This window comes from Piliocolobus tephrosceles, chromosome 13 (assembly GCF_002776525.5).
Source record: "Piliocolobus tephrosceles isolate RC106 chromosome 13, ASM277652v3, whole genome shotgun sequence".
In the NCBI taxonomy this organism is placed as follows: domain Eukaryota; kingdom Metazoa; phylum Chordata; class Mammalia; order Primates; family Cercopithecidae; genus Piliocolobus; species Piliocolobus tephrosceles.
In genome coordinates, this window is record NC_045446.1 from 64,766,723 (window position 1) to 64,791,965 (window position 25,243).

Below are 25,243 nucleotides of genomic sequence, written 5' to 3' on the forward strand. Positions count from 1 at the left end.
TCACACATCTCCTCCCAAAAAAGCACATAAACATTTGCTGAAACTTTAGGGTTGGAGGGTTATAGATGGCCATCTGAATCCCAGGTTAAAAGAATCACTAATCTAATATAACCTTCCTGTTTACACCTTGGGATATTAAGAGGCCTAGACAAATTAATTATCTTATCCAGAGCTTAGACAGTTACCAAACTACTTCTTGATTGAGTGTTCTATTTATTATGTATCATTGCCACTGTTTTAATGCAGGTTCAGTCCCTCTTGGTCTATTATTAATCTTATTTCAGTTAATATACTGATCACTGTGCCAGCTCCATACAAGTGGACTCTACTCCCCATGTCCTGTCTAAAGTCCATCCTTTTTTTTAACTGACCATAGGCCAAGCAAAAATGCTACTGTTCAGAAAATTTGACGGACTACTAGATTTCATGTATCTTTTAAGTCATTAATTAAGAGTTGATCATGTAAGAACTCTTACTGATGACTTACTTGTGGCTTCTTTTCTTTGGAATAGGATGCTGTATGATTATGTTGAAAGGAAACGAAAAGAAAATTCAGGAGCCCAACTGCATGTTACCTATTTGGTGTCTGGCAGTCTCATTCAGAATGGACATTCCGTAAGTTCTCAGAGCCTTGTAATGAGCTTAAATATGTTTGTGTTATGAAGAGTGTTACAACATAGTTTAGGGGAGAGAAAATAACCAAGATTCTGTGTTATAGTAGTTTTAAAGAGCTGTTTGATGGTGATGATTATTTTGGGTTTTTAGACTAAATCTAAAACTGAGAAGTTGGGGTAATATCTTGGCTGTGATGCAGATGCATATCATTATTATGCAATAAGATGTTAGGAGACTGCTTCTGTTATTCCCTATATCTCTTTTTCCCTCTTGAAGGTATATGGGGAATAATGGTGCTTAATTTTCCACCTGTTCAAATTTCGAATCACAAATACAAGTGTTCAAAAATTGTATTTTTTTTTTTTTTTTTTTGAGACGGAGTCTCGCTCTTTCGCCCAGGCTGGAGTGCAGTGGCCGGATCTCAGCTCACTGCAAGCTCCGCCTCCCGGGTTTACGCCATTCTCCTGCCTCAGCCTCCCAAGTAGCTGGGACTACAGGCGCCCGCCACCTCACCCGGCTAGTTTTTTGTATTTTTTTAGTAGAGACGGGGTTTCACCGTGTTAGCCAGGATGGTCTCGATCTCCTGACCTCGTGATCCGCCCGTCTCGGCCTCCCAAAGTGCTGGGGTTACAGGCTTGAGCCACCGCGCCCGGCCAAAAATTGTAATTTCTTTAACTGAACTTCATTTTAATTTTGAACATTCATTTGGGTAGGCTTACGTCTAAGTGCCTGAAGGGTAAGGGTTTTTGGCAGGAGCATGGCTAATGCAGTGCATAGGCTGGGAACATTTTATTTTCCTTCCTCTTCTTTTTGTAGTCCCACCTGGTATCTGGTCATCTGGCAACGCAGGTGACTGCTGGATTTCATCATCCTAACTGTAAAGCTTTCTCAGATCTGCTTGATTTTTTTCTTAGCTATTTTCATGTCCCTCTCAGGGGCACAGGGATCATTCTGTTACTCCCATGCCTTGGTGGATACCAGAAGCTCTGCTAAGATGTCTTGTTCCCTCTCCTGCACCAAACTGGGCCTTGGGAACTTTAATAATTCCCCCTCTCTGGCGTCCTCCCAAAAGTAAGACATACCTCCTCTGTTCTCACTTCCTCAGACTTCCTGTCTGAAGGTTCTTTTGGGCATAAAAAGCCCCATGGGACTTTGCCCAAAGGTCAGGTGGCCCCTTCTCAAAGATCCACTACGTTTTCCTCTTTCCTTTGATTTTCCCTCAGAATCATAAGTTCAGAGCCCTGATGTGTCAAAATATTGACTGGATTTGTTTTTTAGCAATTGAGTCTCAAGCATGTGAGATTTAAAACTGAAATGTCAGGCTGGATACAGTGCCTCGCTCCTGTAATCCCAGCCCTTTGGGAAGCTGGGTTGGGAGAATCACTTGAGCCCAGGAGTTCGAGACCAGCCTGGGCAACCTAGTGAAACCCCATCTCTACAAAAAATACAAAAACTAGCCGGGCATGGTGGCATGCGCCTGTAGTCCTGGCTGCTCAGGAGGCTGAAGTGGGAAGGATCACTTGAGCCCATAAGGTCAAGACTGCAGTGAGCTGTGATTGCACCACTGTACTCCAGCTTGGGTGATATAAAATAAAACTGGAATGTCAGTTTAGTAATTTACAAGGAGTAACAAAACTGCTAGAAGGATCAGATCCTGAATACTCTCTAGCCAACATATTCTTTTCTTGTTTGAAAGCTATTTGGCAAGCCAAATGATAACCAAGATATTTGCAAGTGTAAAATAAGATGTCATTTATATCTCTGAGGCAAAATTAAACAGACGTGACTCATTTACTTTCAGAGATAAACCTGCCTCCAGAGTTCTGCCACTCTAGAGCTCTTGAATGGATACTGTCAAAGATTATAGCTGATTGTCATATTTTCTTCTGTTTACGAGGTCAACTAACCTTCTGTCTCTTTCTTTAGTTATGTCAGAACCCTCAATCTAGTCATATTCAAGCCTCTACTTGGGAATCTTTATATTTCTTTAAAGCAGTGATTTTTATTCTTTTTTTGGTCACTGAGAATCTGAAAGAAAAATGCATATGTTGACATTCATAAAATTTTGAGTTCATGGATCTTCTGGAATAGGATCCATGTTTTAAGTTAATAATTTATGTTTTAAGATAATATAGATTTTTACTCAAACTGACCCATTATAACAGGGGCTCTTAATTTAGGATTCTTGGACAGTCTTCATGGTTGGTCTTCAGAGTCCAGAGTTTTCTTGGATGACACTGAAAGTGTTCAAATTGTGTTCCTCAGTGCATATTTCTGAGACCATTTTTCAAAATGATGTATAACCTGTAATCAGTTAAAAACTTCTAAGCCATGGCTTGCTTATAAAAAGGTTTTCTGTTTCTAAGTATAAGATGGCATTTAAATTCTGCCTATCTTTTTTTAGCAGGAGAATGCTTTTTCAAACAAAATCTTAATCAGAGTTCTATATGTAAAATTTATTAAGAGTGTGGTTGAAGTGGTTGTGAGGATTTTGGAGCCCTGGACTTGCCCTCCCAATAGCCTCACTGGGAAGCTCTGTGGAGCCCTGTGGAATTAACTGACCAAATGTGGATGCTTACCTATGCTTTTTTTCCCTTAAAGGGAATCCTAAGGAAAGGCAAATTCTTAAGCATTATGTCAGGTTTTGTTCTTTTAATTCTTCTATTAATAATTTCCTTTTTAAGTTTTTAGTGCTTCTAGAAAGAAAAAAAGACATTACATGGCTTTGTATGGAATTTTTAATCATTTTTATTTTTATTTATTTTTTTGAGACAGGGTCTCACTTTGTCACCCAGGCTATAGTGTAGTGGCAGAATCTCGGTTCACTGTAGCCTCAATCTCCTGGGTTTAAGCCATCTTCCTGCCTCAACCCCCCAAGTAGCTGGGATTACAGGTGCTCGCCACCATGCCCAGCTAATTTTTGTATTTTTTGTAGGGATGGGGTTTTGTCATGTTGCCCAGGCTGGTCTCGAACTTCTAAGCTCAAGTCATCTGCCCTTCTCGGCCTTTCAGAGTGCTAGGATTACAGAAGTGAGCCACTGTGCCTGACCTGGATTTTTTTAAATGTAAATAATTTTTATTTTTCCAATGATTATTATAAAAAATGTTTAAAAATACATAGAACGTGAAAGCTTCCTTCAAATCTCATTCCAGAGATTCTTCCATAGGATTATTTAAAAATTTCAAGGAAATGTTTGGCTGGTTCTTTTTGTAATATGAAGAAGTGTCAACCTGATCTATGCTTTATGGGTTCCCTATTAGCTTTTCATCTAATGATTTTAGCTGAGATTAGTTTTAATCATTGCCTAAATCATTAATTCACTAAAGGTTACAAAATGGTGATGTTTTGCCTTGAACTTCTGGGCCCAAGTGATCCCCTTGCCTCAGCCTCCTGAGTAGCTAGGACTGCAGACATGTACCACCATGCCTGGCTAATTTTTTATTTTTATTTTTGTTAGAGACGAGGTCTCACTATGTTGCCCAGGCTGGTTTTTTTTGTTGTTGTTGTTTTTGAGATGGAGTCTTGCTCTGTCGCCCAGACTGGAGTGCAGTGGCATGATCTCGGCTCACTGCAAGCTCTGCCTCCTGGGTTCACGCCATTCTCCTGCCTCAGGCTCCTGAGTAGCTGGGACTACAGGTGCCCGCCACCACGCCCGGCTAATTTTTTTGTATTTTAATAGAAATGGGGTTTCACTGTGTTAGCCAGGATGGTCTCGATCTCCTGACCTCATGATCCACCCGCCTCGGCCTCCCAAAGTGTTGCGATTATAGGTGTGAGCCACTGCACCTGGCCGACTGGTCTTAAACTTCTGGGCTCAAATGATCCTCATGCTTCTGCCTCCCTAAGTGCTGGGATTTACAGCCATGAACCACGACACCTGGCCTTTCTGTTGTTTTAGCTGTAATTTTTCTATGAAGAATTTTCTCTCATCAGCTAGCCATGTTTTCCCTGTTCTGCTAAGAACAGGGGGCTTACCCCCTCCTAGGCTCTGGGTTTGTGGATGCTCCCTAACTCCCATGTCCACTTTAATAGGAACCCATTGAATCAGAGCTCTACTCTGGTCTGCATTGTTTTAGCACCAGCTGGCATTTCCATTCTGTTGTTTTTACGTACTTTCAGTATCCCCTGACGCAGTATATAGCCACACTGACCTGTCTGGTCTATTCAGATCTTCTCATGAGGTGCGAATTACTGTTTTTAGGGCTCTTTACTGCAAAGCTGCATAGGTTTTGAGTGATTCATTCCTAATGGTCTGTACTTTTTATAATCTCTGTAATTTTTAGTGTGCAGTTTTACAGAAGATGACTTTTTTGTTCCCTTGAATAAACCAGTGAAAATGACATTTTTAGGACTGCCTGTTTTAAGAGAAAACACATTATGGGAACATTAATAATCCCAGCTCAAACTTACGGTTACACTTTTTAAAATACTTATTTGATGTTTAGATTGCTCTTTTTTTTTATGTTGTGAATTTTGGTGGTTCTGAACATTAACAAAAATATCTATTTGCTTTACACAAATATACAAGGTTTCAAAAAGCAAAACCAGTATTATTACCAACAATTTGGTTACTGAAAATAAGATTTCTTTGCAGTTCTTTGTCTGTAGGATATGTCCTGCTAAGGATGCACAGTCATCCTGTATTTTAGAATCACTTGAAATAATTCCTCACTCTACTGAAGCCACCAATTCAATATCTAGTTAAATTCAGTATTTTTTTTTTCTGTTTTGCTTTCAATTCATAGGTTCCCTCCTTTCCCTTACAGGTAACTGTTACGTTGGGTTTGCCCTCTCCTTCTTTTTTTTTTTTTTTTTCAGATGGAATTTTGCTCTGTCGCCCAGGCGTTGGAGTGCAGTGGCGCGATCTCGCCTCACTGCACCCTCCGCCTCCCGGGTTTAAGCAATTCTCCTCCTCAGTCTTCCAAGTAGCTGGGGATTACAGGCACCCACCACCATGCTCGGCTAATATTTTTTTGTATTTTAGTAGAGATGGGGCTTCGCCATCTTGGCCAGGCTGATCTTTAACTCCTGACCTCGAGATCCACCCACCTCGAACTCCCAAAGTGCTGGGATTACAGGCTTGAGCCATTGCGCCTGGCCTGTTGCATATATTTTTAATATAAGAAAATATATATTAATTTTGCCTCTCTTTCTTAGATAAATGTTTTCATACGTGCTACCTATTTTGCACTCTGGTTTTTTTTTACATAACAGTAGATTCAGAGCATCGCTCCACAGCAGTTACAGAAATATTCCTCATTATTATAGCCACATAGTGCCACATTGATAGATATACCTTAGCTTATTCAGCAATCCTTTATTGGTAGTTGTTATTTACGATCTTTGGCTATTACGGATATTAATAGTGCTGTAGTGAATAGCTTAGTGTATATGTGTTTTGTATATTTTTGCTAGTGTGTTTTAGGGTTACATTCCTAGAGTAGGATTGCTCGGTCAAAGGGTGAGTGCATGTGTACTTTTGTTGGATATTGCAAAATATCACTCTGTTTCTTGTTCCCACCAACAATGTATGAAAGTGCCTGTTTCCGTACAGCATATGTTATCATATGTGAAAGTGCCTGTTTCCGTACAGCATATGTTATCATATGTTTTAGGGATATTTATATTTCTTTTTCTGTGAACTGTCTGTTCCTACCACTTGCCCATTTTTTTTTTCCTTTTTTGAAACGGAGTCTTACTCTATCACCAGGCTGGAGTGTAGTGGCACAATCTCAGCTCACTGGAACCTCCACCTCCCAGATTCAAGCGACTTTCCTGCCTCAGCCTGCCGAGTAGCTGGGACTACAGGCACGCACCACCACACCTAGCTAATTTTTGTATTTTTAGTAGAAATGGGGTTTCACCATATTGGCCAGGAAGATCTCCATCTCTTGACCTCATGATCTGCCTGCCTCAGCCTCCCAAAGTACTGGGATTACAAGCATGAGCCACTGCGTCTGGCCTCTCTTGCCCATTTTTTAAAGGGTTGTTAGTCTTTGTTTTCTTTTCTTTATTTTTAGAAGTTGTGTATTAACCCTTTGTGATGTAAGTTGCAGTTTTTTTTCCACTTTATTGTTTGTTTTTGTACTTTAAGTTTTTTTTTCATTTAAAAGTTTTTTTTTTTTTTAATAGATTATTTCAGTTATTTCTGGATTTCAAATTATACTTAGGAAATGTTGCCTCTTTCTTAGGGTATAGCCGGTTATAGAATTCACACATGTTTTCATGTGCATGTATGTGTTCTTTTTTTTTTGAGAGCAAGTGTCACTCTTGTTGCCTAGGCTGGAGTGCAGTGGCACAATCTCAGCTCACTGCAACCTCCGCCTCCCAGGTTCAAGTGATTCTTCTGCCTCACCCTCCTGAGTAGCTGGGATTACAGGCGCCTGCCACCACACCAAGCTAATTTTTGTATTTTTAATAGAGACAGGGTCTCACTATGTTGGCCAGGGTGGTCTTAAACTCCTGACCTCAGGTGATCCACCCACTTCAGCCTCCCAAAGTGCTGGGATTACAGACATGAGCCACCGCACCCGGCCTCATTTTTTACATTTAAATCTCTGATCCATTTAGAATTTATTTTGGTATATGGTATGAGGAACAGATCCAATTTTTATGTGGCTCCATGTGATTATACAGTAATTCTTATTAAATCACTCACTAAAAAGCCTTTGCTCACAGTGATTTGAGATGCTTTATTTTTTTAATTGTAGTACTGAAACCTGTACTAGATCACTTTTCTTAACTTTATTGAGAAGTTTTAAGATAAGCAAATTATGTTTCTCCTGAAAGTAAGCAAATTAAAAGTGAGTCTGACTTTATTAAATTATAACATGTATTTTAAGGAGTGCCTGGTGTTTTCCTAATTTCACATCCAAGCACAATTGAATTATTGGGCCAAGGAAACTAAAATTGCAGATTCTTAAATGAAGCACTAATAAAGTGTTGTTTTCTTACAGTGCCACAAGGTTGCAGTAGTGAGAGAAGATAAATTGGAAGGTAAGTGTTTTAGTGACTTAGCAAGTTTTCCTCTTATGGCATCAATGTAGGTGCAATAAAAAATCTGCCTCTAACATCTGCATATATTTAGCTATTTAACTGAATAGCCCAATAGTCATTTTATTAGTAGTTTTTGAAGCATGTTAAAATATGATACTACATCTGCCTAACTTCCCATTTTTAGGGCCAATAGCTGCTGACATTTATAAAGCACTTTTATCACAGAATTTCAAAACTCGTGACACATGCAGAAACTGTTATGAATACCATATGAGCTACCTCATCAACTGTAAAAAGACAGTGGCAGTTTTTTTAGGAAGCAAGTTAAAGAATGCTTTTCTGGAAGTCAGAAAGACTTCTAAATTAAATTTGTCTCACTCTTTCAAGACTATTAGTGCTACCATTCGATTGTTTAAAAACCCAATTCAAAGGAATTTAATAACAGTCAGGGTCCTCCTGATCTTGGACCTATATCTCAAGACAAAACCTGTACTGTTGTACTTTGTATATAAAGGCTCCTTGGCCTGCAGGCCCCATTTCACAGATTGGGACTGAGGAGGGTGGAGGGCAGCCATGTCAGGGACACAAAAAATATGTGTATTTTAAAAAGAAAGAGCTCCTGCCTGTGAGGGTAGGATGGGGGTATTTTACCAAATTTAACTCTGAAGTATTCAGAGTGGTGGATTTGTCTACTTTTTACTTTCTGAATTCCCACAGTGGTAAGCAAAGCAAAATTTCTTTATTGTATAGATAGGTAATGATTGTCTACTATGTACCAAGCTCTATACTAGGAACTGGGGACATGGAACAAGTTAGCTGCAATCCTTTCCTTCACGGAACCTAACATTTGTTCTTGTGGTGTTCTTTTGTGTTTCTCCTCCGTAGGCTTATCTAGTTTGTAGTGTTTTTATTATAGAGTTGCTTTCTCTAAACTAAAATTGAAATATATAAATGATATTCTCAGATAGAAATTACTTAGTCCTCTTTAATTATATGCTATAGTGTAAGGCTCTTTTCTGACCGAAAGAAAAAGATCATCGTAGTCATCATCAATCATTAATATTTACTGAGTGTCCACTGCATGACTGATACCCTCACAGGTGCTCTACTTAGAAATGACTCACCACCACCTACCTTGTCATAATGTCCCCATTGCAGACAGAAGGGTTGATGTTTTACTGTATATGTGGCCTTTTAGAGTTTTTTGGACCACCGCAGATTACAAATGCTTTAATGCAGAAGGGTTTCTTGTTAAAGTCCCCTATGCTATGAAGTTTGTGTATTAACAGACTGCTTTTCCTGTTGACTTGTAGCAGTGAAGTCCAAGCTAGCTGTGACTGCCAGCATCCATGTGTACAGCATCCAGAAAGCCATGCTAAAGGACAGTGGGCCTCTGTTCAATACTGACTATGACATCCTTAAAAGCAACTTGCAGAACTGCAGCAAGTAAGCTTCTTAATGTTCCTTGTGGGCTTCTTTACGAATTGATTTTGTAAGATGTTTACACAGTGGCTGCCTCTTAAGAGTGAATGCCAAGTCTAGTAAAACCCCATTTATCTTGCAATAAGACACATGCCTGGTTTTATTAGTACATCATAAGGTGAAAAATAGCAGCCACAACCCATATTGAAAACCTCAGTGGACTCCCCATAAATCTATTTCTCATGTATTTATCCTGTCACTGCCACCAGAAATGTTTGTCGTGCCCTTTCTAACTCCCTTACCCAGTCTCTGCTTGTCTAAATCCTACCCATCCTTCAACTAGTTCAAATGTTGTCCTTAAAAAAATAATTCCTAATTTGATACCCCTCTACTTTTTATCCAAAAGCAACTTTTTCTTGAGCTTCCATACCAGGATCAGGTTTTTAAAATCTTTTGTATCCTTAACAGCACAAGGAGATAATGGGCTATAATGCATGTACATTTTGGAAATTGGTGGTCACAGGCTTGAGTTGTGGCTTTGCTGCTTAGTAGCCCGGTGGCATTGGACGAATTACTTAAACTCTTTGAGCTTTGGTTTCTTTGCCTTTAAATTTGATGTAATAATGTCTACTTCGTGGGGTTGTATTGAGAATTCAGATCAGTTCCCCAGATATATATTGAACACCTACTGCTGTGACAAGTACTGAGCAAAATCATTTGAATTCATTCAGCAAATATCTCATGATACCTATGACATACCATACAGTATAGAGTGAATGTGCCCGCATACCTTTTCATGTAACTGATGGGAGACAGGAGTTATGATACAGTGTAAGAGTGCTGTAATAGGAGGAACATTGGGGGAAGATGTTGGCAGGAGCACTTATCTCCCACTTTTGGGTGGATAGAGTCAGGGGACAAGACAGTTATGACTTATGACACTGAAGGTTATGACATCTCACTTGAGGCCTGAAGGCCCAGTAGAAATAGCCAAGTAAAGGAGAAATGAGAGACTAAGGACAGAGCTAAGAGAGAAAACATGCTTGTGCAGAACCACGATCATTTTCTGTGGCTGCAACTTAGAGTGAAAGGTAGGAAATGATTAGATCGAAGACTAAAGAGGCCAAGCAGGAATTACATTATGCTTTGACTAGTAGGATAAAAGTTTAGACTCTATTCTGAGAGCACTGGGGAGCCACTGAAAATATTTAAGTAGATAGTGTGAAATTATCAAAATTGCATTTTAGAAAGATTGCTCTGGCTGCAGTATTGAAGATAGATCAGAAGAGAATAATCTGGAGGCAAGGCCATCAGGGAGGAGAAATGTGGCAGTGATCCAGGTGGATGCGACAGTTTTCTGATGTAAAGTTGTGCTGTTGGGGATGGAGAGGTGTGAAGGTTAATGAGTCATGACCATCAAAAAACCTTGACGTGGCTGGGCGCGGTGGCTAATGCCTGTAATCCCAGCACTTTGGGAGGCCGAGGCTGGTGGATCACGAGGTCAGATCGAGACCATCCTGGCTAACATGGTGAAACCCTATCTCTTCTAAAAATACAAAAAATTAGCCGGGCGTGGTGGCAGGCACCTGTAGTCCCAGCTACCTGGGAGGCTGAGGCAGGAGAATGGCATGAACCTGGGAGGCGGAGCTTGCAGTGAGCCGAGATCGCTCCACTGCACTCCAGCCTGGGCGACAGAGCGAGACTCCGTCTCAAAAAAAATAAAAATAAAAAACAACCTCAATGTATGGTAGTGGTCAGGGACAAGGTGTGTGGGGGTAGGGGATGGGGGAAGACAGCCTTTCTTGGTATTAAAAGTTTGATACGCATGCTTCTGGCTGGGGCAGCTGAGTACTAAGAAGGGGAATATAACAGGAGGAGCAGGCTTTAGGAGAGAGAGAAAAATGACAAATTGGGTTTTAGAGATGTTGAGTTTGAGAAGCCTGTGAGAAATCCAAGTGAGGATGTCCATCGCAAAAGATAGGTGAATCTAGAGCTAAGGAGAGAAATCTGGGTTAAAGAGAGATTTTTGGAATCAGAAAGAATAGTAACTGGGCCATAGTAGTAGATAGTTATGCAGAGAGAATGTATAGAATGAAAGAAGGGCAGAAAGTAAAACTCTTGGCCAAATTACTAGCTGTGTGACCTTGGGCAAATTTTTTAACTTCTCGGTGCCTCAATTTTCTTGTCGGTAAAGCTGATAATAGTACCAGCCAAATAGGGTTGTAGAGGATTAAATGGACTATTACATGTTAAGCACTTAGAATAGCACTTGGCACATAGTAAGCACTATTTAATGATAGCTGCTTTTCAAGGGAAGAACGGGAAAAGGGAGGCTCAAGAGGGAGCCATCAGAGATAAGAGTATATGGGGTTTCAGCCCCTAAGGAAAGAGATTCAAGTAGGAGGAACCAGGCAACAATGTTAAACGTTGCTGAGAAGCCAAGTAAGTTAGAAAGTGAAAATTATCCACGGAATTTAGTGATAGCCTTGGTAAGAGCATTTTCAGTGGAGTGACCAGATTCTGGTGAGCTAAGTAAATGGGAACACAGGAAGTGAGACAGCAAATATAGACAGCTCTTTCCAGGAGATTTGACTGCAAAGCAGAAAAGAGGGTGGTAGCTAAGGAGGGATTGAGACGGGAAGGATATATACATTTCTAAAGTTGAGAATGACTTGAACTTGGATTGTTAGGAGGGTGCTATAGAGAAGAAAAGGCTGAAAATCCTGAGGAGGTAGGATGACTGATAAAGATGGGTCCTCAGGGAGAGAGAGAGACAGAATTGCCATAGTTTCTGTAAGTTCCATGAGAATAGGGATCGTGTCTCAGTTGTTAACTATATACCCAAAATAGTGCCTGGCACACTAATAAGTAGTTATTGAGTGAATTAGTGATAGACATTAGTTCTTTTTTTTCTTTAGCTCAAAACCTTGAGCATAATAGGCATACAAATATTTATTAAATAAACAAATATATAGCCAAAGAGTAATAATTTACAAGCCTCTTGTCTTTTAGGGAAGGATTTCAAGAAAATATTAACACCCTGATAAGTTTATTTGAAATATATTACTAGATTTCAAAAAATTTTTAAATCTAGTTGGGTATTCCAGGCTCTAAAAATCAGTTCCTCTGTTGTATCTAGCAAGTAAGCAAACAAGAATAAAAGTGATACAAAAATTCAAAATGAAATCTGCCAAGGCCCACTAAAATAAACATGGCAAGTAGAAATGTGGTAATAGGAAGCACTTCAGTGAAACTTTACCTAATTACTTAAAGTATCCTCAGTAGAAAAGTGAATTTATCTCCAACAAATGAGTTTGTATTTGGTCCTGAGAATTATGGGCCAACTGAGATCTAACTCATGATTTCGTGTGTTTTAAGTGCCGTGACATGAAGAAAGTTGAAATTTAGGATTGACCAGAGATCTCTTGTCATCAGACATACTCTCAGCCTAACTTGGTCTCTTCCTCATTGCCAGTTCCTGGTCCTGACCCTAAGGTGTGGAATTCAGACCAGAAGGAGAAAGAGTTGTTTCAATACCAACTTCAGACGTTGACAGTGAAATAAAACATTACCCTTTTCCTTGTATATGGAAGTACTGCAAGGCCAGAGAGGAAGAGCAGTGGGTGAAAGCAAATGATTTCCATCTGTTCTTAACTCTGATGCACAAAAGATGTGTGTAAATACAGAGTTTTCTGATGAAGACCATAATAAATCAGTGGAAGATTTTTGGAGATTTGACTCTAGCTTTGGGGCTGCCCAGTTTAAAGTTACTTCTGAGATGAAATGATGTATCAGGGATTTTCTTTTTTTTTTTTTTTTCATTAGACCAGGTATTCTAGCAGTTAATCTTGAAGTTGTACCTGGTTGATCTTTAAGATAATTGCTATCACCACATAGTTTAGAAATCTCCCACCCCAAGTTGAAGGGAATACACTAAAGAAGGGAGAGAAACCAGAAGCCTCACTTTCATTCACTTAGTCATTCTTTCAACATGTTGTTTCTAGCACTTTTCTGTGCCAGGTCTTGAGCTGCGTGCCTGAAATAAAAAAGATAAATAAGACTTCAAGGAGGTCTTACGTATGCTCAATAAGCAAGACTGGGAAAAATAAAATATTTTTCTTTGTTAGAAAAAGCTGGGGAACTTTGCTTTTTCTAACAAAGAAAATAATCCTGTGAGAAGGCTAAATCAATTACCCATTCACAATGTGGAATGTTACGTTATGGATTTGTGTGAAACAGCACTTCTATAACGATTAGAGAAGAGATGTATGTTCCCTTCAATATGCCACGCAAGCTGTTCCACCAATTTTCTTCTCTTGGCCTTGGGCGTACTTACTTGTCTGGTGCCGTTAGTATTATTAGAAATTATTAACAAATGGCTGTAAAGGACTATAGGTTATAGGAGCCAGTGGCTTTGCTCCCAGCTTCTCCTATTTCTCTTTTTTTTGTTTTTTGTTTTGAGACAGAGTCTCACTCTGTCACCCAGGCTAGAGTGCAGTGGTGTGATCTTGGCTCACTGTAACCTCTGCCTCCCGGGTTCAAGCAATTCTCCTGCCTCAGCTTCCTGAGTAGCTGGGATTACAGGCACGTGCCACCACGCCCAGCTAACTTTTGTATTTTCGGTAGAGACAAGGTTTCACCATGTGCCAGGCTGGTCTTGAACTCCTGACCTCATGATCCACCTGCCTCGGCCTCCCAAAATGTTGGGATTACAGGCGTGAGCCACCACACCCAGCCTTTTTCTTGTTTTGAAGCATGATTTGTTTATTTATTTTGAGACAGCATCTCACTCTGTTCCCTAGGCTGGAGTTGAGTGATGAACTTATAGCTCAGTGCAACCTGGACTTCCTGAATTCAGGTGATCCTCCTACCTTGGCCTCCCGAGTAATCAGGGCTATAGGCATGTGCCACCACACCCAACTAATTTTTGTGTTTTTTGTAGAGACAAAGTTTCACCATGTTGCCCAGGCTGGTCTTAAATTCCTAGACTTAAGCGATGCACCCACCTCAGGTTCCCAAAACGCTGGGATTACAAGCGTGAGCCAGCGCTTGTAACCGTACAGCATGATTTACTGTGGCCAAGAGAGTTGCCAGGAAATTTGTTAATATTTAAAGCTTAGTTTTGATTCAGTTAATATTTATTGCAAATCTAGCCCTATCAAAGGAAGGTCTTTAAAAACAAGGGCTATTTCATTTCCCAAGGATAATGAAATTACTGCGTCTTTTATTATTGTTGGTTGCATTCTTACTCTTTTGAATTAGGATACTTTTTTCAAAAAAAGCAAGAATATTCAATTAGTGGTGGTAGAAGGCACCTAATTCCAACCCTGTCTATTACTAACTAGATGTATGACCTAGTACAAGTGACTCACTTCTCTCTAATATTTGTTTCTTTATGTAATAGAGAGTTTCATACAACATTTTTCTAAAGTCGATTTTAAAGAATATTAGAGTTAAGTATTGTGTGGAAGAAGCAAGAATTTGAAAATAAGGTTTTATACTGACATTAGTTTTTTTTTCTTTCTCTTTTTTTGTTGAACCATCCAAGAATGCATATGCTGACATTAACTGAATGTAACATTTCTGTCCCTAGATTTAGTGCTATACAATGTGCAGCTGCAGTCCCTAGATCTCCTGCTGAATCCTCTTCATCTTCCAAAAAGTTTGAGCAGTCACATCTTCACATGTCAAGTGAGACACAAGCCAACAATGAGCTGACCACCAATGGTCATGGCCCACCTGCATCCAAGCAGGTTTCCCAGCAGCCCAAAGGAATTATGGGAATGTTTGCCTCCAAAGCTGCTGCTAAAACCCAAGAAACCAACAAGGAAGCTAAAATAGAGGCTAAGGAAGTAACAAATGTAAGTCTTCTTTGAAGATACCCTTCATTACAGCTCAGAGTGGGTAACTAGAAAAGCATTAATGGTCCCAGTGGTAGTAGTTTATTTATATAAGGTTCTGATATTCAGTTGTGATTTTTCTACTTTAGTTTGAACCCTTTAATACTTGATACTGTTATCTGAAAGAGTTCTTTTGCTTTTGATAATGATTCTTACCAAGCCTTGGATTTCCTTTGCACACGAGATTGTTGTGAGACCCAGATGAAAACATGTGAAAACACCTCTAGAATTGTTAACATTCAAAAAAATGTTTATTTGCAATATGTCATTCTGAGGAACATCTTATGTTCTGGGCTTTGCAATATATACCTTCCTTCCTAGTGTATTTCCCATTCTTATTATACTTTATGTGGGTATTTTTGTTTTGTTTTTGCTTTATTTGCTTCCCTTAGATTTTTATTGTTCAGTCATCTGAACTAACTTAAGGGCATTGACTTAAGAAAAGTATCATTCCAATACTATTTTAAAAATCCAGAAAAGTATAATTATTGTTGTTACTATTATTATTATCACTGTCATTTTCAAGTGTCAAGTGTATTTAGTTTAGATCACTGTCATTTTCAAGTGTCTGTCTTGGGAAAGAAGGATGGAGGAAAACAATAATGTTTATTGAATTTCAGCTGTGTACCAATAGTTTGGTCTTTGTTCAGATCCTCTTATCAGTTCTGTGAGGGAGGTATTAACCATTTCCCTTTCGCATATGGTAAAACTGAAACCTGGACTTAAGTAATTTGCCTGGAGCTCATATTGCTACTAAATAGTGGGAACCAGGAATTCAGATCTACTTCTGATGATTAAAAATGTAATGTTCTAGGTTTTCCCGCTTTGTGTACATACTACCTCTGATCTTTTTTAATTCTGTCAAATTAAATAGTTTTTAAATGTGCTCAAGAAAAGTTTAGACATATCCATGGGTAATTAATTTTATAAGATCTATAAGAAACTAAGCTTTAGAGATTAACACCAGTTACTATCTGGTGTGGATTATTGTTCTAGATTTGTTCTTATATCTAACGCCTCCGCATTTTGGAACTATCATATAGAGACTATACTATCGCAACAGTGTGCTATAGAAGAGATTGTTTGAGACTGCTACTTCATGAACAGCCTAAATGCTAGCAAAAAATCATATGTGTTTTCTGTGCTTGTAGGCACCTTCAGCAGGCAACAAGGCACCAGGGAAAGGGAATATGATGAGCAACTTTTTTGGAAAAGCTGCTATGAGTAAGCATGTTCTTACCTTACTTTGACTAATGAATGAATGTTAATGTAATGACATATTATACTGGAAGTGAAAGTTACTTTGTTTAGTTTTTGCCTATCCAGCAGACTACCTGCATCCTAACATAAATTTACAGTGTACTGCCCAATATATTGATGAAAGTAACTCAGCTGGTACTTTACAGGTGAGTTAGGCTCAGTTGAGATCTCTTCGAGAGCAATTTATTATTCCTGGTTTAACTTCCCGCCTTGAAAAGATAATGAACTATTTCCTTCATAGGGCCCTTGAAAATGAGTGATTAAAATAAAAGGGAGGCTACCTGGCTACACAGTATAGTGTTGAGGTTAGTAACATGGATGCTAGAGTCAGTTTGCCTGGTGTGACCTTTGTTTCTTCTCTCTCTCAAGGGTCCACAAAAGCAAATATTTTGCCTTTCTTCGGTTATTTTTTGCAGATTACTTACAGTAATGAATTAGACTTCCAGTGTGAATTAGAAGGGCCTGAGTCGTAATGGACATTTAAAAATCTTTTTTTGAGAAAGCAAAAATCTTCTTTGTTTTTAAAAAGATACTTAAGTAAGAATTCTTCCATATGGAAAGAACCAGTAGTCACATATTTTCATACTTCTCATATCAAGTGTACATCCCCTGAGAGTATGTGGTAGAATACCAGGAAGAATTCAGGAGCCACAGGATAATTATGGCACACTTTCTTGGAGCATCAGTTTTACAAAGATTTTTCAAGGAGGCATTTTGTTACATGCCTATGCAAGCAAAATTAGTCAGAAGTCTGCCTTTCCATGATGGCTAAATTTTTTTTTCATATTCTGCTTATGTAAGCGTGACAGTTTTTGTGTTTGCTATAAAAGCTGTCAGAGAACATTTTTGTGTTCTTGCAGCTCAGAATGGGTAACTAGAAAAGTGAATGGAAAATGTGATACTTAAAGGTTTCTGGGAAGCATTGTTGTATTACTGCAGGCACAGTTGGTGCACAGGAAATGCTTCCTACTTCTATTAAAACAGGTCCCCAACCCACAGGCCACTGATGGGTAGCAGTCCGGGGCCTGTTGGGGACCGGTTTGCACAGGAGGTGAGCAGCAAATGAGCAAGCATTATTATGCCTGAACTCCACCTCCTGTCAGATCAGTGCTGGCATTAGATTCTTACAGGATTGCGAACCCTTTTGTGAACTGCACATGTGAGGGATCTAGGTTGTGGGCTCCTTGTGAGAATCTAATGCCTGATGATCTGAGGTGGAACAGTTTCATCCTGAAACCACCCCTACCCTGCTGCCCACCACCACCCCTGCCTATGGAAAAATTGTCTACCATGAAACTGGTCCCTGGTGCCAAAAAGGTTGAGGACTGCTGTGTTAAAGCATCATGCTGTCACTGACCTGCCTAGCTGGTATGGGCCACACTGTACCCAATCAGATCATGGTTTCTTGGCAACTTTGATGAGACCCATCTTTTTGTTGGTTGCTTTTTTTTTTTTAATGCATTTGTAACCTTAAAAACCCAGTGAATTTTAAAATTCGTATTTTTAAAATACATAAAATATGTGATTTGAATTGTTTTAAAAAATCAAACTATACAGAAGTGTGCTTATTTAAGTCATGTGTTTAGTTAGCAAATAGATCAAGCACCTGCTATATGCTTGGCATTGTTATGCACTGGTGATACAATAGAGAAAAAGACAAGGTCCCTGCCTCAAGTCCTTATACTCTACTGAGAGAGATGGAGAAATAAATATGGGAAAAAAGCCAAGCATGGTGGTACATGCCTATAATCCCAGCTACTCGGGAGACCGAGGCAGGAGATTTGCTTGAGCCCATGAATTCAAATCCAATCCAGCCAAAAATATAGCAAGACCCCATTCCTTTAAAAAAAAAAAAGGAAAGAAAGAAAACATTCAAATAGTGGATGATTGTAATTGCTAGGTAGGAGTAATAAGGTGTTATAATGGCACGTAACTCAGTGAGGGGGAAAACCTGGATAAAATAAAATACTATTAAATATTAATGTAAAAAAAAGAATTGCTTACAAAGTTAATTTATTTAGCAGACATTTCTTCAAGGCTGAATGTTCAGCGTAAAATTAGGACTTTTTTATTGTATTTGACACATGACAAGATCATTACAATGAAAATGAAGCTTGAGAATTGGATGAAGAGAGTTCATTGTGGGGACTTGAAGCGTGTAAACTTAATACTGTACAGTAACAAGTGTTGGCAAGGATATGGAGAAATTGAACCCTCGTGCTCTGCTGTGGGGAATGTAAAATGATGTGTACTCACTTTGGAAAATGATGTGGCAGTACTTCTAAAAGTTAAACATAGAGCAGCAGTTCCTCTCCTAGATATCTACTCAGGGGAATTAAAACTGTATGTCCACACAAAAACTTGTACATAGATGTTCATAGCAGCATTCTTCATAATAGCCAAAAATTGAAACAGTCCAAAAGTCTGTCATGATGAATGGATAAACAAAGGTGGTATATCCAGACAATGAAATGTTATTCAGCTATAAAAAGTAATGAAGTACAGATTGATATGTGACATACATGGATGAACCTTGAAATATTAAGTGAAATAAGCCAGATAGAAAAGATCATATATGATTTCATTTGTATGAAACATCCAGGATAGGCAAGTCTATAGAGACAGAAAGTAGGGGCCAGGCGTGGTGGCTCATGCCTGTAATCCCAGCACTTTGGGAGGCTGAGGCGGGCAGATCATGAGGTCAGGAGATCGAGACCATCCTGGTTAACACGGTGAAAATCCATCTCTACTAAGAAAATACAAAAAATTAGCCGGGCGTGGTGGCGGGCACCTGTAGTCTCAGCTACTCGGGAGGCTGAGGCAGGAGGATGGCGTGAACCCATGAGACGGAGCTTGCAGTGAGCCAAGATCGCTGCACTGTACTCCAGCCTGGGTGACAGAGTGAGACTCTGTCTCAAAAAAAAAAAAAAAAAAGGGAAAAGAAAGAGAGAGAAAGAGGAAGGAGAGGAGAGGAGAGGAGCTACTTGAGAACAACAGTTGAAAATGCAAGAGTATGCCATCATTGGAAAGGTGGATTCCACTGTTCGCATTTTCCATTCAAGTCTTCAGGAAAAAGAAAAGTGTAAATACATTTTACACTTTGGTCCATCACCTACACCTTCAAATAATACACATTATTTATAAATTATTATACTAAGCTATGCATAATAGCCAAGACTATGATACCAGTTTTTTTCTACACTGTAGAAGGATTAAGCTATTATAACAACATATAACCAAAACTACTTATTGAAGCGCCTCCAGCTATTGACAGCTTTCTAATAGTATTTTGTGACTTTACTTGTGAAAAGCTATCACTAGGTACAGTGTGAAGGCTAGATGACATGCTTCTATAGTTCCTCAGATGGCTAGGCCTTTTTGCATTTCTTAGTTGTCCCTGTTGCACAGTAATCGTTCTTCAGCTCGGTGTGGGGAAAGGGTTAAGGACTTTGAGGAGTTAAACTGACTTCCGTTCAAATCCCAACTCTTACCTTTTCTGTCAGTGTTACCTTGGATAAATCATTTAACCAATACTGATCTCTTTTAATCCTTATAATAATCTTGTAAATATTATCCCAGGTGTAGAAAAGACTGACTTTTAGATAAAATAACTTGCCCAGAGTGAAGCGGGATTTGAACCAAACTTCCTTGAATCCAAAATGTCTTTAAATTTTATCATTAAGGTAGTAGTGAGATATTAAGGGTATCCAGGCATTAAAAGATAGAATATATAGAAAGTAAAGGTCTTGGCTACAAATCGTTGTCACCATTTGTAAACTGTGTATTGTTGGGAAACATCTTGTAATCCTTCTGATTATTGATTTTCCTCATCTGAAAATGAAAAGGATGATACCTCATAAAGTTGTATGTGTTTTTTCTAAGCCTTGCTTTAACTATCATTTAGCCTGGGGGCTGTGATACAATGAGGGATTAGCAGGAGGCAGAAATGAAAAGTTACAGTTAGAGTGGTAGTTGGAAAGGAGGAATGTTTTCTAAATAGTCCATGAGCTCCTTTTTGCTCCTGCTCCTAACATATTACCTGGCACATGGTAGACTGTCAAAAGAATGATGTATTAATATTGCATGATGGGGTCATATGTCATCTGCTATACTCTATTTATAGATAAACTTAAAGTCAATTTGGACTCAGAACAAGCAGTGAAAGAAGAAGAAATAGTGGAGCAGCCTACAGTATCTGTCACTGAACCAAAGCTGGCAACTCCTGCAGGCCTGAAAAAATCCAGCAAAAAAGCAGAGCCTGTTAAGGTGCTGCAGAAGGAAAAAAAAAGGTAGGAAAATGTTGTTGCTTGTTGGGGAAGAGTCTCTACTGGGGGTGAAAAGGTCTCTTTGGGCTTGACAGCAGGCAGTTTTCAGTTAAGTACTAAATCCCACTTAATGCCTTAGGGATACAACTATACAACCAAAATGGAAAGAGAAGCCCACTAGCTTATCTAGTGGAGTAGAACTGTGGAATCAGCCAGTTTGGATGATTTAAGGACCAAAGTCATTTTTTTGGCCTTATTGATCTAAATTGATTGTTAGTTTTTGTTTCAAATTTGTGGACATGGCATAAGTGTGTCTAATTGTGTGTGTGTGTGTTTCACTTCAATTTGCCAAATGAAGGGTTACTGTTTCCAGTCAAATTTAAGAGAAAAAGTTCTTTGTTTTCTTTTTGTATCAATGAGTTTATTTTTCAAGTGGTAAAATGTAATTAGAAAAGAAAATAAAAAGCACATAAGCTATTAAAACTAGATCCAGGAATTGGAGACACTACCTCATAGTTGGTAGAATTAGTCTGTTGAAAGAAATTCTAAAGGACACTGTCAACCCTGATAGGCCTAGAAAGACAACTTTTGTGGCAAGATTGGGATTACTCTCGTTGAAAACATCAACAAAATGGTGAAATTTTAGAGGGTTAAAGCTCTGTCCAGTGGGCCTTACCTCCTAGGAACATATGACTTGTATGGATAAAAATGTCCCCAACCATGGGTACATCACTCACTGTTGATGCTTATTGCCAGGAATGCATTCAATATGTCACTACTAAATGTGATGTTAAATGTAGATTTTTAATAGATACCCTTAACCGGATTGAGGAAGTTGTTTTCTGTTCCAAGGTTGCTAAGAAGTTTTATCATGAGTGGTTATTGAATTTTGACAGATGCTTTTTTGAATTTATTGGATGCTCGGATGGTGTTTTTATTAATGTGGTGATTAGGCCAACCTTGTGTTCTTGGGATAGACTCCACTTAGTTATGATGTATTATCCCTTTTTATATATTGCTGGATTAAATTTGTTAATATTACACTAAGCATTTGTTGTCTGTGTTTATGAGGGCTATGGTCAGTTACTTTCTTTTCTGGTAATGTCTTTATCAAGTTGCTGTGTCAAAATTGTGCTAACTTCATAAGATTAGTCATGCACTGCATAACAATGTTTGGGTCAACAATACGCCACATATATGACAGTGGTCCCATAAGATTATAATGGAGCTGAAAAATTCCTATCGCCTAGTGACATCATAGCTGTCATGACAGTAGTACAATACTTTCCTCACGTGTTTGTGATGATGCTGGTATAAACATACCTACTGTGCTGCCAGTCATGTGAAAGTATAGCATATATGTTAATAGTTATGTATACATAATACTTGATAATAAAAATGACTGGGCTACTATAATTACTGCACTATACTTTTTGTCATTTTAGAGGACAGTAGTCTTTCTATTTATAAAAAAAGTTGACTGTAAAATAGCCTCAGGCAGTCGTTAGGAGATATTCCAAAAGAAGGCATTGTTATCATTAGAGATGACAGCTTCATGTGTGTTACTGCCCCTGAAGAAGACCTTCCAGTGGGACAAGATGTGGAGGTGGAAGACAATGATCCTGACCCTGTGTAGGCCGAGGCTAACGTGTGTTTGGGTTTTAGCTTTCAACAAAAAAAGTTTAAAAAGTAAATACAAAATTTTTAAAACAGAGAAAAGCCTATAGAATAGGGATATAAAGAAAATATTTTTGTACAGCTGTACAAATTTTTGTGTTTTAAGCTGTGTTATTACAAAAGAGCCAAAACATTATAAAATTGAAAATAAAGTTACAGTAAGCTGTTTATTATTGAAGAAAGAAAAACATTTTAAAATAAATTTAGTGTTCCCTGAGTATCCAGTGTTGATAAAGTCTACAGTAGTGTACGGTAACATCCTATGACCTTCACATTCACTCACAACTCACTCACTGACTCAGCCAGAGCAACTTTCAGTGCTGAAAGCCCCATTCATGCCAAGTGCCCTATACGTGTGTACCATTTTTAATCTTTTTTATACAGTATTTTTACTATCTTTTCTCTTTTTAGATGTTTAAATACACAAATACCGTTGTGTTACAGTTGCCTACAGTATTGAGTACAGTAACAATGATGTACAGGTTTGTAGCCTAGGAGCAGTAGACTAGACCATCTAGGTTTGTGTGAGTAGACTCTACGGCATTCACACAGTGAAATCACCTAGCAATGCATTGCTCAAAATGTGTCCCTGTCATTAAGTGATCCATGACCGCAGTTGGGAGAAGTTTCCTCTGTTTTCTGAAGGAGTTTATATATACGTACATATTTTTCAAATGTTTAATAAAATTTACCAGTGAATCCAGGGCTGGATTTTATTTGTGGGAAAGGTTTTTATTGTGAATTTGATTTAACTAGAGCTGTTCAAATTCTCTAGTTCTTTTGGATCAGTTTTGACTGAGTTGTGCTTTTAAAACTCAAAGTTTGATCTAAATTGCTGAGTTTATTGGCATAAACCTGTTCATTATATAACCTTATTCTTCGAGTTTGTAGAACCTGTACTCAATACAGGTTTCTTCACTGTTTGACTCCTGATTGGTAATTTATATTTTTCTGTTTTCAAAATGGGTTTTTATAAAAAGCTTATTAATTTTATTAATCTCTTTCCCACAAATAACAACGTTGGCTTTGTTAATTTTCTTTTTTTTATCTCATTGATTTCTGTTCTTATCTTTATTATTTCCTTTTACTTTGGGTTTAATTGTTCTTTTTCTAGTTCAAGGTAGAAAGGAAAGTTGGTATTTAAAGTTATATAAGACATAAGGTACTTGATGGCAAAGATTATGTCTTGTATATATTTGTGTCTCTAACATTCAGTAGGCCTTTGATAAATTAGTTGTTGGTTGCATGAGGAGTGTGATGGAGTATCCATTCATCCTGAGGAGCAAAATAATGTCACGGCAGCGTCTAGGTTTTTTTTTTTTATTATTATTATGTCATTAGAATCACCTTAAAAGGATATCTCTGCCTTTGCTCATATTGTTCTTTCTCTTTAAAATATGGTTCCCTTTCTACATGATGAACTTCTACTTAGCTTTTAAGTTTTCCAAATATGAATTATATTCCATAACATTTTATTTGTCCAGTTAAATCTACCACGTTGCCTTATAGCCAGTGGTGCTTGCCAGAGCTTCTTGGAAACAGTATTTTCTTCTGTATCATTGTATTCTCAATGGCCAGCAAAGAGCCTTGTATGTATGTAGTAGCTGCTTATTTAATGCCTGTTGGATAATTGAAAGTCCTATCAGGGAAGTAAGAAGGAATTTGGAGAGATTTTTGATAACCTGGTTGTAGCTTCCAGCAGTTTCTAGAAAACTCTAGAAATTTTTTATTCACGTCACCTCATAAAGTGACCTAGTTATGGTCAATTAGCAGAGTATCCTTAACAAGAGTCCTTATTGGACTATTTGGCTGTCCTTTTCTACCCTCTGGAATTAAGACCACGAGTTATAAAGCAAAACCCATAAGAGCATGTGAATACTTACATTTTTGTTATGTGTAACAAGCTTAATTTATTTCTGGATGACAACAGGGGGAAGCGAGTAGTGTTATCTGATGATGAGACAAAGGAAACTGAAAACATGAAGAAAAAAAGGAGAAGAATCAAACTTCCTGAATCTGATAGCAGTGAAGATGAAGGTGGGCATTACCAGTCATTTTTGGTTAGGGAGATCAATTCTACTTTTAATGTTCAAGGAGCTAAAAAAGTAATGGATTGAGGATCACAATAAGAGTAGTAATTCTAGCATTGAGAGACACCATAGCACCTCTTTCTGTTTGAAATTTGCATTAGCCTTTTGACTAGAACCATGATCTTTTGTCAATTTGTCAAAATAACACAGAGGGAAAGAGGATAAGAATTATTATTATACACACTATCTAAGACTTTTTCTTTTCTTTTCTTTTCTTTTCTTTTTTTTTTTTTTTTTTTTTCTTTTAAGGGGAGGATATTCCTTTGGCTATCTTCATGTGAGTCTTTTAAGAATTGTGACATTCTAGGCAGCCAGGATATTATTGGTGGTGGTCCACACAGGTAAAACTAGGGTTAACTGGAACAACCTGCAGTGTCATTGTTGGAAGGGAATGACACTGTGGACCCTTCTAGTTTTAGGCTGTGGGCAGTGTAAGATAAGCAAACCTCATAAGAGCAAGAGTCTTACCAGGAACATTAATATGCTTTTTAAAAAATATCAAGTATTTTGAAGAGCCAAGATCTTGCCCCAAATTGTATAAAGTATATAGAAAAAGAAGGAGGGTAAAAAGAAAGTTAAATGGGTTGAACTGATATGCTGGTGGATGACTCTACCTTGAAAAGCCCACTTTGAGACACAGTGGTGAAAAGTTTGAACTGCTCTAATGAATTGTCCATGAATTCATGGCATAATGGGTATAAAACATTTTAGGTAATGAGGGGAAATCTAGTCTAAAGTATTTCAGCATCACGTGAAGATATAGAGACAAACACAAACAGATACTAAAAGGGAGAGTAAAGAATAATAGTGAATGCAAAAAAGGAACCTACTGTGCTATCAGTGGACAAAATGAAACTTGTAAGATTCTACTTTTTCTAGAAACTAAGAGGAATTGAAAATGCTAAGACAGGCTTCTGAAAAAAGGATATTAGCTCAACTATACAAGTGAGTGAAAAAAAAACAAATTATATATATGGATGACAGTAATGCAAAAAAATGAACAGACCCAAGAAATAG

The 25,243-nt window shown here is 38.3% G+C and overlaps 1 protein-coding gene across 2 annotated transcripts in view; it reads left to right on the forward strand.

Annotated features, from left to right (window-relative positions):
* POLD3 (DNA polymerase delta 3, accessory subunit) overlaps positions 1 to 25,243 on the forward strand; it is a 50,415-nt gene that overhangs the window by 12,500 nt on the left and 12,672 nt on the right. For both annotated transcript variants that reach the window (XM_023209400.2, XM_023209401.2), the window contains exons 3-9: positions 513 to 615; positions 7,573 to 7,612; positions 8,926 to 9,058; positions 14,628 to 14,895; positions 16,086 to 16,158; positions 20,318 to 20,483; positions 24,067 to 24,173. In XM_023209400.2, the coding sequence (XP_023065168.1) occupies positions 513 to 615; positions 7,573 to 7,612; positions 8,926 to 9,058; positions 14,628 to 14,895; positions 16,086 to 16,158; positions 20,318 to 20,483; positions 24,067 to 24,173 (890 nt within the window). The remainder of the gene's footprint in view (positions 1 to 512; positions 616 to 7,572; positions 7,613 to 8,925; positions 9,059 to 14,627; positions 14,896 to 16,085; positions 16,159 to 20,317; positions 20,484 to 24,066; positions 24,174 to 25,243) is intronic.